The 14,398-nt window shown below is 33.0% G+C and overlaps 1 protein-coding gene across 3 annotated transcripts in view; it reads right to left on the minus strand.

Moving 5' to 3' along the window:
- The window catches only part of usp14 (ubiquitin specific peptidase 14 (tRNA-guanine transglycosylase)), a 24,936-nt gene that overhangs the window by 5,623 nt on the left and 4,915 nt on the right, over positions 1 to 14,398 (minus strand). The window contains exons 4-12 of one of the 3 annotated variants that reach the window (XR_012385434.1): positions 12,526 to 12,630; positions 10,190 to 10,293; positions 10,053 to 10,111; positions 7,031 to 7,161; positions 4,317 to 4,397; positions 4,017 to 4,099; positions 2,570 to 2,684; positions 2,417 to 2,482; positions 793 to 995 (exon numbers count right to left, since the gene is read on the minus strand). Coding sequence is in view for 1 of the 3 variants with exons in the window: in NM_199973.1 (NP_956267.1) it covers positions 903 to 995; positions 2,417 to 2,482; positions 2,570 to 2,684; positions 4,017 to 4,099; positions 4,317 to 4,397; positions 7,031 to 7,161; positions 10,053 to 10,111; positions 10,190 to 10,293; positions 12,526 to 12,630 (837 nt within the window). In the remaining 2 variants the exon portion in view is untranslated. 3 annotated transcript variants of the gene reach the window in all.

Here is a 14,398-nt window from a genome sequence, read left to right on the forward strand (position 1 = left end):
TATCCTACATTTTCGCATGCGCATTTTCAAAGTTTATGCACATCTTTCTATCTGCATTAAGAATTTTGGTATGCACTACTCCAAAATGCTAATAAGAATAGTTGGATCAATAGCTAAAATTATGGATGGATATTTAAAATGTACAGAAATTTTGGTCAAAACCCAATATATGTGAAATCGACATTCCGAATCTGTAGTCGATCAAATTTTTCCAGGTCAATTTTTGCAATTACATTTCGTCCCGCGTGTGGATCACTAGGCTGATTTATACTTTTGCGTCAATGCATGGGTATAGTCCGGCTCAGCCTTTGTGCGGTCGCATATTCACATATACATTTTTTATACCTCTCAAAAAAAAGTAACTACACGTTAACTGTAACTACATTGACGATGACTGGAAGCTGCTAGGGATGCCTTGAGACGGCATATTTTCTATTACAACAAAATAATTATCTCCTTTAAAATATTTGTTTACAGAAGATGCATGAAAGGCACTGTTTTAAATATTAAATACGAGTTATTTTTATTTTTTACTTGTAATATGAATTTTGTTTGCAAAAGTGCACTCTCCAAGAATAAAAAAGTGACTGTTGGTTTTAGGCAATGTGTGTTTTAATTTCAGTTGTTCAACGTTGACGTTCAATGAATAATCATAGACAGTAGGTAGTGTGTGTGTTTGTGTGTGTTTCCTTAAATTATTTTTAAATCAAGTAACGCACCCTTCATTCAGAAATCTCTCACTTGTAATATGTGTGCATATTTACTTTACAAAACTTAGTGAACTAGGAGAGCAAAAAAAAATTAACAAATAAATCAAATAATCCTTCATTAATCGTAATCGAGGTAAAATGTTCAACCAATTTAGGTCAAACCGCCAACTCAATCTAGAGTAAATGTCCTACCTTTAGTACTTTGGCATTCACAGACTCCTTTTCCTTATAAAAGAACCGGACCATCTGAACTGTGAGGTACGCCGGGAGACGGCTGATTTTGGACTGAAAAATAGAAACAGGACTTTATTTCAACGTCACACAACAAAATAAAAATCTCAAAAACTTTCTGCCCCACTTTATTTTAGGCGGCCTTAATAATTATGTACTTGCATCAAAAAAGAAGTACAATCACTTAATAATGTATTGCAGGACACTTCAGGTGCTTCAGAGATGGGATATGGGTAGGGTTAGGGACGGGTTTGGTGGCATGGATAGGCTCAATGGCAGATTTAGACATGGGCAAAATGGGCGAAGAACACCCAGGGCGGCATCTTGCTGGGGCGGCACGCGGAGAAGTGCAAAAAAATAAATAAATAAATAAAAGTGCCCCAGTATCAATTAACTGTGCCCCAGTAAAAGCTTCGGGATACGATTTACTTTATGCAAGAGAATTAATTTAGGGTGGTAAGCCCAGAATAAAGATGTTAGGGGTTGTTTGCATTGGGCATCTTTTCCACACGCAAGTATGTTATTCTCTATGTACAACCGAAACAACGCTGGTCAAAACAAATTGACGCATTCCCGTGACAACAGATAATGCTATAAAACATTTTCATTGTATTCTATAGAATTATCATAATTAATCTTCATGCAGAAGATTTTGTAAGTGATCTTGGCATATTTTTTTATTTGCTTGTTTATTTTACAGGGACAATACACTTGACATTGTTATACAAAGATAACCGATGTTGTGTACATAGGGCATATATCACTCCAGTTGTGTCTTTACATAGTTTTCCAGTTACATTTAGGATTGATTTGTTATTTATTTAGAATAATAATTGTATAATAATAATAATAATAATAATATTTTTATTTATAATAATATAAATAAATTGTTATATTTAATGAAAATAAATATATAAATAAATTTAAATATACATTTAAAATGTATATATTTAAAATATATAAAGTCAACCACATAGAGTCTTTATTTCTCGGGGGACGGGGGAGGGGTGTATTTGGGGTGGTTTACCCAGGATTTCATTTAAACTAGAACCGCCACTGGTTAGGTTTAAGGGTGGGTTACGGTGTAAGGCAGGGGTGCTCAATCCTGTTCCTGGAGATCCACCTTCCTGCAGATTTCAGTTGCTACTCATTTCAAACACACCTGCCTGTAATTATCAAGTGCTGTTCAGGTCCTAATTAATTGGTTCAGGTGTGTTTGATCAGGGTGAGAGCTGTGTTTTGCAGGAAGGTAGATCTCCAGGAACAGGATTGAGCAGCCCTGGTGTAAGGTATGGTCCAAAGTGTAATTAAAGATGTAATTACAGGCAGTTATTTAATCAATCATAAGTTCAATGTAAAAACATGTATTTACACAATAATACACAAAATGATTAATTACAGTGCAAGTACTTATTAGTTAATATAAAGCAGGACAGCAGTTTCTACTGAAGCCACACGAGTCAAAAATGACTTACTGATTTGATGTAGAGGGCATTTCTCTGTAAAGATGGAGAGAACTTTGTGATGTCCTCCTGTAGCCTCTAGATATGAAGAGTGAGAGGTAAAGTTTAACAGTGAACATGTGAACAGTAGTGGTGTTTCCCACTATGAACGGAACATTGACTCACCAATCGCAGTCCAGTGGCGAGATATTTGACTTCCTGGTTGATGAAGCAGCTGAGCTGAAGCTGGCTCTCTGTGCCTTTAGTCGGTTCCTCATCCTCCGCCTCGGTACATTTCATACTGAACACATAGCAGTTAAGGAGACTACGGGACTGGAGAAAAGCTCAACTCAAGAATACAAAGCACATAAAGGCCATTTCAGCACATTAGATGAGGGGGACCATGCTTTTGAAATATATAATTGAAGTCAGAATTATTAGCCCCAGGTAAATTTGTTTCAACACATTTCTAGACATAATAAATAATAACTGATTTATTTTATCTTTGCCATGATGACAGTAAATAATATTTGACTAGATATTCTTCAAGACACTTCTATACAGCTTAAAGTGACATTTAAAGGCTTCACTAATTTAATTTGGCGGGTCATTGAATAACAGTGGCTTGTTCTGTAGACAATCTAAAACTAATATAGCTTAAAGGGGCTAATAATATTGACCTTAAAATGTGTTTAAAAAAATGTATAACTGCTTTTATTCTAGCCGAAATAAAACAAATAAGACTTTCTCCAGAAGAAAAAATATTATAGGAAATACTGTGAAAAATTCCTGAATCTGCTCAATATAATTTGGGAAATATTTGAAAATGAAAATAAAATTCACAGAAGAGCGAATAATTCTGACTTCAACTGTATATTTCTGCAAATTCTTGTTTCTAGTCAAAATATGTATAAATATTCTAAAATGAATAAGCGTTTTCTAGACAAGTCGAAAGGGTTTAGATTATTAGATTATTTTGCTTACCCCGCTGGCTGATTATTTTGCTTGTTTAAAAGAAAATCTCACTTAATTTTGACCCTTTTTTGTCTGAAAACAAGACAATAATTTCTACTTGTCTAGAAAATGTTTGTTGATTTGAGAATTTTTAGATGTTTTAACTACAAACCAGACAACAACATTTTTGCAGTGAGCAGAGCATAATACTCCAAAATAAAGGTAATAATAAAGTCACAACAATGAACAAAGTAAAAAATAAATTATAAAAAAAAAAATATATATATATATATATATATATATATATTTTTTTTTTTTTTTTTTTTTTTTTAAATAAAATTTATTTTATTTCGACTAGAATAAAAGCAGTTTTTAATTTCTTTAAATTATGAGTAATTAAAACTACTACGTTTAGAAATGTGTTGAACAAATCTTTTCTCCGTTAAACAGAAATTAGGGGAAAAAATAAACAGGGAGGGCAAATAATTCAGGAGGGCTAATAATTCTGACTTCAACTGTGAATTTATATATATATATATATATATATATATATATATATATATATATATATATATATATATATATATTTTTTTTTTTTTTTTTTTTTTTTTTTTTTTTTTTTTTTTTTTTTTAGTATTTCCAGGCAATAATTCTCCAGCAGGCTCTAATAAAAGGATACGAAGTTTCAAACTCAACCCCAAAATACTGATCAATGAAACTCTTCTTTTTTGTGGAGGCAGCAGCTGCACTATCGCCATCAGTCTGTTATTGATTAAAAACATCACACACAAAAAGGTATTAAAATATCTTTGTTATAAAAAGTTGACATTAAAGGGATAGTATGGCCAAAAATTTAAACAGCTTAAAGAAGAGTAAATAGGGAAATAATTTCCATTTTTTGGGTGAACTATCTCTTTAAGGTCTCTTATTTGCCGTCTCTATAATTAAATATTTAAAATATGCAAAACAGTAGGCTTGCCTCCATTGGGGTTTCTGGTTCTTGAGGTTCTAATTTCTGCTGAAGGACCCGCATAACCTGGACCCAGCACTCATTGGCATCCTGGAGAGAAAAACAAAACAAAAGGGGGGATTTAAAAAATGTAATAAGATAAGGATAAAGATATCAAGATAAGTTAAGATAAGATAAGATAAGATAAGATAAGATAAGTTAAGTTAAGTTAAGTTAAGTTAAGTTAAGTTAAGATAAGATAAGATAAGATAAGATAAGATAAGTTAAGTTAAGTTAAGTTAAGTTAAGTTAAGATAAGATAAGATAAGATAAGATAAGATAAGATAGTTAAGTTAAGTTAAGTTAAGTTAAGTTAAATTAAGATAAGATAAGATAAGATAAGATAAAGTTAAGTTAAGTTAAGTTAAGTTAAGTTAAGTTAAGTTAAGTTAAATTAAGATAAGATAAGATAAGATAAGATAAGATAAGATAAGATAAGATAAGATAAGATAAGTTAAGATAAGATAAGTTAAGTTAAGTTAAGTTAAGTTAAGATAAGATAAGATAAGATAAGTTAAGTTAAGTTAAGTTAAGTTAAGTTAAGTTAAGTTAAGTTAAGTTAAGATAAGATAAGATAAGATAAGTTAAGTTAAATTAAGATAAGATAAGATAAGATAAGATAAGATAAGATAAGATAAGATAAGATAAAGTTAAGTTAAGTTAAGTTAAGTTAAGTTAAGTTAAATTAAGATAAGATAAGATAAGATAAGATAAGATAAGATAAGATAAGATAAGATAAGATAAGATAAGATAAGATAAGATAAAGTTAAGTTAAGTTAAGTTAAGTTAAGTTAAATTAAGATAAGATAAGATAAGATAAAGTTAAGTTAAGTTAAGTTAAGTTAAGTTAAGTTAAGTTAAGTTAAGTTAAGTTAAGATAAGATAAGATATGTTAAGTTAAGTTAAGTTAAGATAAGATAAGATAAGATAAGATAAGATAAGATAAGATAAGATAAGATAAGATAAAGTTAAGTTAAGTTAAGTTAAGTTAAGTTAAGTTAAATTAAGATAAGATAAGATAAGATAAGATAAGATAAGATAAGATAAGATAAAGTTAAGTTAAGTTAAGTTAAGTTAAGTTAAGTTAAGTTAAGTTAAGTTAAATTAAGATAAGATAAGATAAGATAAGATAAGATAAGATAAGATAAGATAAGATAAGTTAAGTTAAGATAAGATAAGATAAGATAAGATAAGTTAGGTTAAGTTAAGTTAAGTTAAGATAAGATAAGATAAGATAAGATAAGATAAGATAAGTTAAGTTAAATTAAGATAAGATAAGATAAGATAAGATAAGATAAGTTAAGATAAGATAAGATAAAGTTAAGTTAAGTTAAGTTAAGTTAAGTTAAATTAAGATAAGATAAGATAAGATAAAGTTAAGTTAAGTTAAGTTAAGTTAAGTTAAGTTAAATTAAGATAAGATAAGATAAGATAAGATAAGATAAGATAAGATAAGATAAGTTAAGTTAAGTTAAGATAAGATAAGATAAGATAAGTTAAGTTAAGTTAAGTTAAGATAAGATAAGATAAGATAAGATAAGATAAGATAAGATAAGTTAAGTTAAGTTAAATTAAGATAAGATAAGATAAGATAAGATAAGTTAAGATAAGATAAGATAAGATAAGATAAGTTAAGTTAAGTTAAGTTAAGTTAAGTTAAGATAAGATAAGATAAGATAAGATAAGATAAGATAAGTTAAGTTAAGTTAAGTTAAGTTAAGTTAAGTTAAGTTAAGTTAAATTAAGATAAGATAAGATAAGATAAAGTTAAGTTAAGTTAAGTTAAGTTAAGTTAAGTTAAGTTAAATTAAGATAAGATAAGATAAGATAAGATAAGATAAGATAAGATAAGATAAGATAAGATAAGTTAAGTTAAGATAAGATAAGATAAGTTAAGTTAAGTTAAGTTAAGTTAAGTTAAGATAAGATAAGATAAGATAAGATAAGATAAGATAAGATAAGATAAGTTAAGTTAAGTTAGGTTAAGTTAAGTTAAGTTAAGTTAAGATAAGATAAGATAAGATAAGATAAGATAAGTTAAGTTAAATTAAGATAAGATAAGATAAGATAAGATAAGATAAGATAAGATAAGATAAGATAAGATAAGTTAAGATAAGATAAGATAAGTTAAGATAAGATAAGATAAGTTAAGATAAGATAAGATAAGTTAAGATAAGATAAGTTAAGATAAGATAAGATAAAAAGAAGTTTGGATACAATAAGATACGATAATATACAATAATATACGATAAGATATGATACAATAGGATAAGATAAAATAAGAAAGATAAGATACGTTAAGATAAGTTTAGGTAAGGATAAAGATAATATAAAGATATTCATAAGCTAAGAAAGATTTTTCTTCTGCCTAATGTTTCACTAGTTATTTTGCTAAGTATTAATATTTAGCTCAAAGTGCATTAGGCACATTATTGGACAACAGCGATTTGTTCTGTAGCCAACTGAGAAAAATATAAGAGAGCTAATAATACTGAGCTTAAAAACAGCTTTTAAAAACTGCTTGTATTCCAAAAAATGAAATGAAACACACGATGAAAACAATATTAAAGAAATTCCCTTGTTCTGTTAAACAGCCCTTTGATACAGTAAATAATAGAAAATCAATAATGCATATTAAAATGTTTTCAACTAAAAACACATGAGCTAAAACGTCGTCTCCTGACCTGTTGGAGGTACTGGCCCTGGTCTCCTTTTTCTGCAAACTGTGGGAAGGCCATGTGCAGGAACTGCAGGAGAATGATGGGTGGAATGCTTGAAGAGGTCTTGTCCATGGACTCATACAAATCACGCAGAGCTGAAAACACAAGCACAGGACAGTTAACTAGTGTAGGTATTTTTCCCTTACTATGGAGGTCAATAGGACCGTCATTCAATTGTTTAATATGATGAATCTAAATATTTGCCAACTAGGGGTGTAATGATACACTCAGCTCACGATACGATGTGTATCACGATATAATGTTCACGATTCGATGTGTATCACGATATTTGGAATAAAAATTGAAAATTAAACTGAAATGCAAACTTTACCAAGTAAACTATTTTTTATGTATTTCTTTTGTTTCAACTTGTTAAACTGAACCTTGTTTAAGAAAATAAATTAAACAGGCCTGTCTCTGGAAAATAAAACAATTTAAAACTTCTTAAAAAATTTTATTGAAATGACAGAGACAAAATTAAGGAACAATTTTAAGTAAAGGTGCAAAAAAAAAAAAAGCTTTCTATTCAACTGAATTTAACAGTAAGAGCTTAAGGCTTTGCTTGGTCACTTGCGTTTTTTGTGTGTGCAAAAAAAAAATCCACATTTCCAGGTATTTAATTCATATTTAATTAAATTCATTTACAGATATCTCTAATTACAATTGTGACTAGTCAAAACTCATTTAGAGATTTCTGCAAATATTTTTCAATGGAAGTCAATGGAGGAATATGACTAGTCATAATATATTTGCAGATATCTCCAATCTGATTTCGTACAAGTACAATTGTAATTGCAGATATCTCTAATTGTCATTCTGACTAGTCGAATTATAATTATGACTAGTCAAAATATAATTAGAGATATCTCTAAATATATTTATGGATAATCAGAACAAGAGTTTAAATGCTAAAACGGCTTGCCATACGCGCGCGTCTATTATAGTCCGCCCTCTGTAGTAACAGCTCTCAGTCAGCTCACGTCATTTGCGTCTGCCAATACATCATTATATGAAGACAGAATGATATTTTATGGTGAATTGTACCTTATAAATACAGTATGTGACTCTTTTAACACCATTAGAAGGTTTCCATGTCGCTGTGCAAACTATGTAAATCACTGTGAAGACTTTAAAATTTAGGTTGTTTGACCCAGTAGGCGTGTCAAAAAGCGGACGAGTCTAAAGCAATGACTGTACAACCGAAATGTTGCCAGACGTCTGATTTTGAGAGGATGGGCCATCCTTTATTTCAGCTCCACTCATCTTGGTCTGCTAACATTACTGCTGCTGCAATCTGAACTCACGTGCGACAGCAGGTGGAACGTAGCTCACGTGCAAACAGCTCAACTAATAAGAGAAAACGGACGTCATATCGTAATCAAATCGTCATAACGCCACCATGCATATTGTGACATTTTTGCATCGCAATAAATCGTACAACGATAAATCGTTACACCCCTATTGCCAACATATACTACAGCCAAAATGTTTATAGTATTTTGGTGAATAAAAAGTACATACTTTTAAGTGTGTAACAGAAGAGTATGCAAGCTTTAGAATATACTACTTCCTCATTAATGGAGCGTTGTGTTGCCTATTTAGCTGCCCTGTCAATCATCTCAACACATCCTTCACATTTCTTATATATTGATATACCTCCAATATTAAAGCTCAGCAGCAGCAGGTTAATCTGCCATTCACAATCTCTTCTGTTTACAGATTTGTGCATTCAGAAGTTAATGCCCTGACACGTCTTTATGAAAGACTGAACATTGAACAAGACGCAAAATGTGAAATAAATATATTCTAGTTCTAACATCTTTCCCAAAGCCTTTTTCAATCAACCAATTTGGCTTTCCAATTATATGTTGACGAAAACATATAAAATATGGATGACGATGAAGGATTAAGATAGTAAAGGCTAGGGGTGTCAAAATTAATTGTTTCTCCGGTGCACTGCGATGCAGACGCGGACAATTCGGTATCGGTTCAGTAATAATCATAACCGGTTATTACTGACGTCATTTACCTCATATGCGCTCTGTCGCGAGGGAGGCGATCGCGAGTATTTACAGCGCTTTAGCTACTTAAAACTCATAAACTGTGCACAATTTCACTGTGTGTGTTTGCTGGATCAGTCTTTCACTGACAGATACAACAATAGCCCCTATTTCACTGAGATCGAGAGAATGAAAGTAGCCTACTCCATTTCTCTCTCTCTCGCTCTGTCTCTCTCTTTCTTTTTCTCACACACACTGTGGCCCATTTGACCTGCTGGCGTGGTATTCCTTCTCTTCTGGGCTGTTTTACAGCGTTACTTTTGCATACAGAAACGAGCGCGCGTCTGCAGAGTTTTCTCCACCGTGTCTATCATACATCAGCTGTGAGATCGCCGCTGCCGCCTGCCGCTTATCAGTATCACTCATCTGTGAAGAGCGCAGCGCGCAAGAGCCAATCGCAACCGTTTTTGTTGAGGGTGTGACCAATCAAAGGGATGTAAGAGAACTAGACAAGGAGCAGAAATTGAGCTGGATATTTATATTTGTTTATATTATTTGCTAAATGCTCGTTTTGTTTAAAGTTAGTTTATATATCTGACTGTTTGTATTAAAATGACAAAATTGTATTACAAATAATATATAAATATAAATATATCCATACATTTTAATACAAGAAATGCTGCTGTGAAGAAAATATAAAACTGTGTATGGAAAGCACCGTCAATGCACCGTGATGCACTGAAATATCGAATTGAACCGAATCGATGGCATGATAATCGTAATCGTAACCGAACCGTGAGACTAGTGTAGGTTCACAGCTCTAGTAAAGGCTTCATCTGATTGGTCAAATCTGGATAAATATTATCTGTGACATGCATTTTGCATACACCATTATCACGATAATCATAATATTTCAATATATCGTGCAGTCCTACTGGAAACATTGAAGTAGATTTTGTGAAACCACAACACTCTGAGTTTACTACCTGCTGTGATGTACTGGGAAGGTGCGTTAGCTCCAGAAGACCGCAAGGCACCGGAGTACCTACAAACGAACAACATTAATGCTTACTCTTAATAAATGCCTTGCATGTCATAAAATCTTTGTAGTTTGAGACTGTACCTCCTGAGAGCACCTTTGAGCTCTGGGACAGAGCGTAAACACTGCACTGTTGCGTTCATGTAGCACGTGTTGCCCAGATTTGTCAATCCACAAGGCAACTCCATCTGAACATGACAAAAGGTTTCAGAAGTGATTTCTCATCTGTGATTCTCGTTAAATATTTAAACAAGATACAGCTGAAGTCAGAATGAATCGCCCTCCTGTGAATTTTATTGTCATTCGCAAATATTTCACAAATTATGTTGAGCAGATTCAGGAATTTTTCACAGTATTTTCTATAATATTTTTTCTTCTGGAGAAAGTCTGATTTGTTTTACTTCGGCTAGAATAAAAGCAGTTTTTTTTTTTTTAACATTTTAAGGTCAATATTATTAGCCCCCTTAAGCAATATTTTTTTTAGATTGTCTAAAAACCATTATACCATTATTAAATCATTATACAATGCAACTTGTATGCATTGGACTATGGATGTTATTGATATGCATGCTTCGTCTCAGAGTTTGCATGCTTTAGATCAGGGGTGTCAAATCTAAACTTGGTAAGGGCCGCACTGAGTGTTGTGAGTAAAGTCAGGGGCCGTACATACACATTTTTAAAATGTATTTATTGGAGAAAATAAGTGTATTAACTGTATAACACCTCTGTAACACTTCATAAACCACATTTATCAAAATAGTAAGTTTTACATTTAATTTGTGTCACAGCAGGTTTTATCTCCATCACAACATGAAATAAGGTCTTTAACCATTATAAGCATAAACAGTGCAGTAGGCTAGCATAGAACAGTAGTCTACTTTTAAAACAATTTCATATTCAGAAAAACTGATGATAAAACAACTGATATACCACATTGTAACAAGCCACAGATGGTTTCTGAGATTGTATTATTGAACTTATTCTTTTAGCTTTAAAAAGGCAACCTAATCATGAAACGATCCATGCCATCTGCCGATGCCTACAACTCTGAACTTGTGGATTTCAGTCCTAATATGGTGCTCTGTAAGGCGGTTTTTTGACATTGTGCTAGTCCCAGAAATATTTTACCTTGTTTACATTTAGTGTAACGTTATTAGTGTAATGTAGTGGTCACCAAACTTGTTCCTGGATTTCCGGTGTCCTGCAGATTTTAGCTCCAACCCTAATCAAACACACCTGAACAAGCTAATTAAGCTCTTACTTGGTATACTTGAAACATCCAGGCAGGTGTGTTGAGGCAAGTCGGAGCTAAACCCTGCAGGGACACCGGCCCTCCAGGACCGAGATTGGTGACCCCTGGTGTAGCGTAATTAGTGAGTATGGAGTAGCGCGACAGCACCACCTGCGTCTCAATATTGTAATATGTCACAGACCTAATATTGAAAGTGAGCACGGGCCACTTGAACTTCATTACCAAAACTTGTTGTCAGGCCTGATTAAATGTTTTGACGGGCCATATTTGGCCCGCGGGCCTTGTAATTGACACATGTGCTTTAGATACTGTTTACCATGGTGCACTAAGGTTTATAACAAATCCTAAATCCCTTATTCATCGTTGTGTGTTCTACACTCAGTAGGATTGTCTACTTTGTCCACTCGTAGGCTCAAGCATTGGTATATCTTTGTTTATAACTCAATTCTGGGTTTACAGGCGTAGGTTTGAAGACATGAGGGAAGTAAAATCTTTAGCTATAGCCTTCGGTCTAAGGAAGTTTACCTATTGTCTGTACCATTGGTGCGTACTGAAATGAGGGGAAAAAGGCTTTTAAATATGCAGCAAATAACTTCCATGCAGTTTAAAGAATTGAAAAATATTTTTTAAATGATTTGGAGTTTGAAACACTGGCCTGGAGATGTTCTGAATAGTTTTTAACTGGCATTGTATGCATGTTTTGATGATTGATGTTACCTGTAATTCATTTCTGTTAAACCCATGTGAACTGTATACTGCCTAATCTTGGCCAGGATGCTCTTGTAAAAGAGATTTTTAATCTCAATGTGCTTTTCCTGGTAAAAATAAAGGTTCTAATAATTATAATAATAACAATAATAATAATAATGACTTTTATAATTACCCTAAGTTTACCCTAATTAACCAAGTTAGGCCTTTAAATGTCACTTTAAGCTGAATACTAGTATCTTGAAAAATAGATAGTCAAATATTATGTGCTGTAATCATGACAAAGATAAAAGAAATCAGTTATTAGAAATGAGTTATTAAAACTATTATGTTCAGAAATGTGTTGAAAACAAATCTTCTCTCCGTTAAACAGAAATTGGGGGAAAATATACAGGGGTGCTAATAATTCTGACTTCAACTGTACATCATATTGCACAAAACCTGATGGCAAATAACGTACTGCAGATGCGAGCTGCTCCTCTGTCATGTCCTCTACAAACATGGGTCGAACGACAGGCTCCTCGGGAAGAGCATCAGCAGAGCCCATCATCAGAAGAGTCATGCCCTGTGTGCACCAAAACATCCATTCAGCTCATGAAAATACACATTTCAAGTCTACACCAAACAGTATTTGCACTCCACTGTACTTAGGTAGAGTTAAGCATTAATCAGCAAAACAAAAAAAAAGTTAAATGAAATTAAAAGGTGAAGAGGAACTTTGTAGGGTGAAGAGGATGAAATATAAGCAAATTCTCTGAAAACCGGTAGCCATTGACTTCTATAAAAACAAATATTATGGAAGTCAATAGTTACAGGTTTTCAGCTTTCTTCAAAATATTTTCTTTTGTGTTTAACATGAAGATCTGGAACCACTTGAGTGAGAGTAAACAGTGACGCCCCATTCACACGGGGCTTCAGCGTCAATGCTTGAATGAAGGTGTGTCTGAAGTTAGGGCTGACACGATCGTCAGCAGCGTCAGCCAATGAAATTCAGTCAGCAGTAGGCCACTGTCTAGCTGGTGTATTTACATACAGCGATCTGATTGGCTGACGCTTCCATCTGCGATTGAAAAGTTGAGCTAGTCCCAACTTCTGCAGCGAGCAACGCCTCTGAAGCAGCGCCGACGGATCCACAATGCAGTTCGCCAACGCCTGACGTCACCCATTCAAAGTGAATGGGAGGCGTTGACGCTGACGCCCCGTGTGAATAGGGCGTGAGTAAATCATCCTTTTTGGGTGAACTATCCTTTTGAATAACAGTTAGCATGATCTGTTCATTTTACCTACTAAACAATGGTTTATTCTGCGCATACTTTTTTTACTAGTCTATCATTTACTTTCAGATTTGAATTTACATTCATGTGTCAGCAGGGCTTAACTTGTGCCAGAACACTCGGGATCCGGATCAGGCACCTCTGAAATCTGATCAGGCACCTCATTTTACCGACCCCCCTCTTCAACCGCCCTCCTCCCTGTCCTCTGTTCACTTTATTCCATGACTCCCCAACCCTCTTCACTTTCGTCCACAATACCCCTCCGCCATCCAATGCCCCACCACAAACCCCCCAAACGGATTCATTACCCCGATCTGTTCCAGAACCTTGCAATTTACAAAATTAAGCACTGTGTGCCAGTGTCACATTCTGTAAACAGTAAACTGATGCATTGGCTAATTTTAAATCAGTATTCTGCATGCATGTATTTAATAAAAAGACACTTTGCTTAATTACTTATGACAGCATGCTTTGATTTCCTATAGCAGACACTTCCAACTGTCAAATTTTGATCTTTTTGATATTTGCCTTTACTTTTACATTATTCACTTTGAGGATGAATAACTCTGATTTATTAAACTCCTTATTTAGCTGAAATGTGCAATACACACACACACACACACACACACACACACACACACACACACATATATATATACACAGTTGAAATCAGAATTGCCAAACCCATTTAAACCCATTATAAAACTATTTTCTTTTAAATATTTCCCAAATGTTGTTCAGCAGAGTAGAGAAATTTTCACAGTATGTCTGATAATATTTTTTCCTCTGGAGAAAGTCTTATTTGTTTTATTTCATCTAGAAAAAAAAGCAGTTTTTGATTTTTTTTAACACCATTTTAAGGTCAAAATTATTAGCTGCATTAAGCAATGCAGAACAAACCATTGCTATACAATAACTTGCCTAATTACCCTAACCTGCCTATTTAACCTAATCAACCTAGTTAAGCCTTTAAATGTCACTTTAAGCTGTATAGAAGTGTCCTAAAAATATCTAGTCTAATATTATTTACTGTCATCATAGCAAAGAGAAAATAAATAT

This window comes from Danio rerio, chromosome 2 (assembly GCF_049306965.1).
Source record: "Danio rerio strain Tuebingen ecotype United States chromosome 2, GRCz12tu, whole genome shotgun sequence".
In the NCBI taxonomy this organism is placed as follows: domain Eukaryota; kingdom Metazoa; phylum Chordata; class Actinopteri; order Cypriniformes; family Danionidae; genus Danio; species Danio rerio.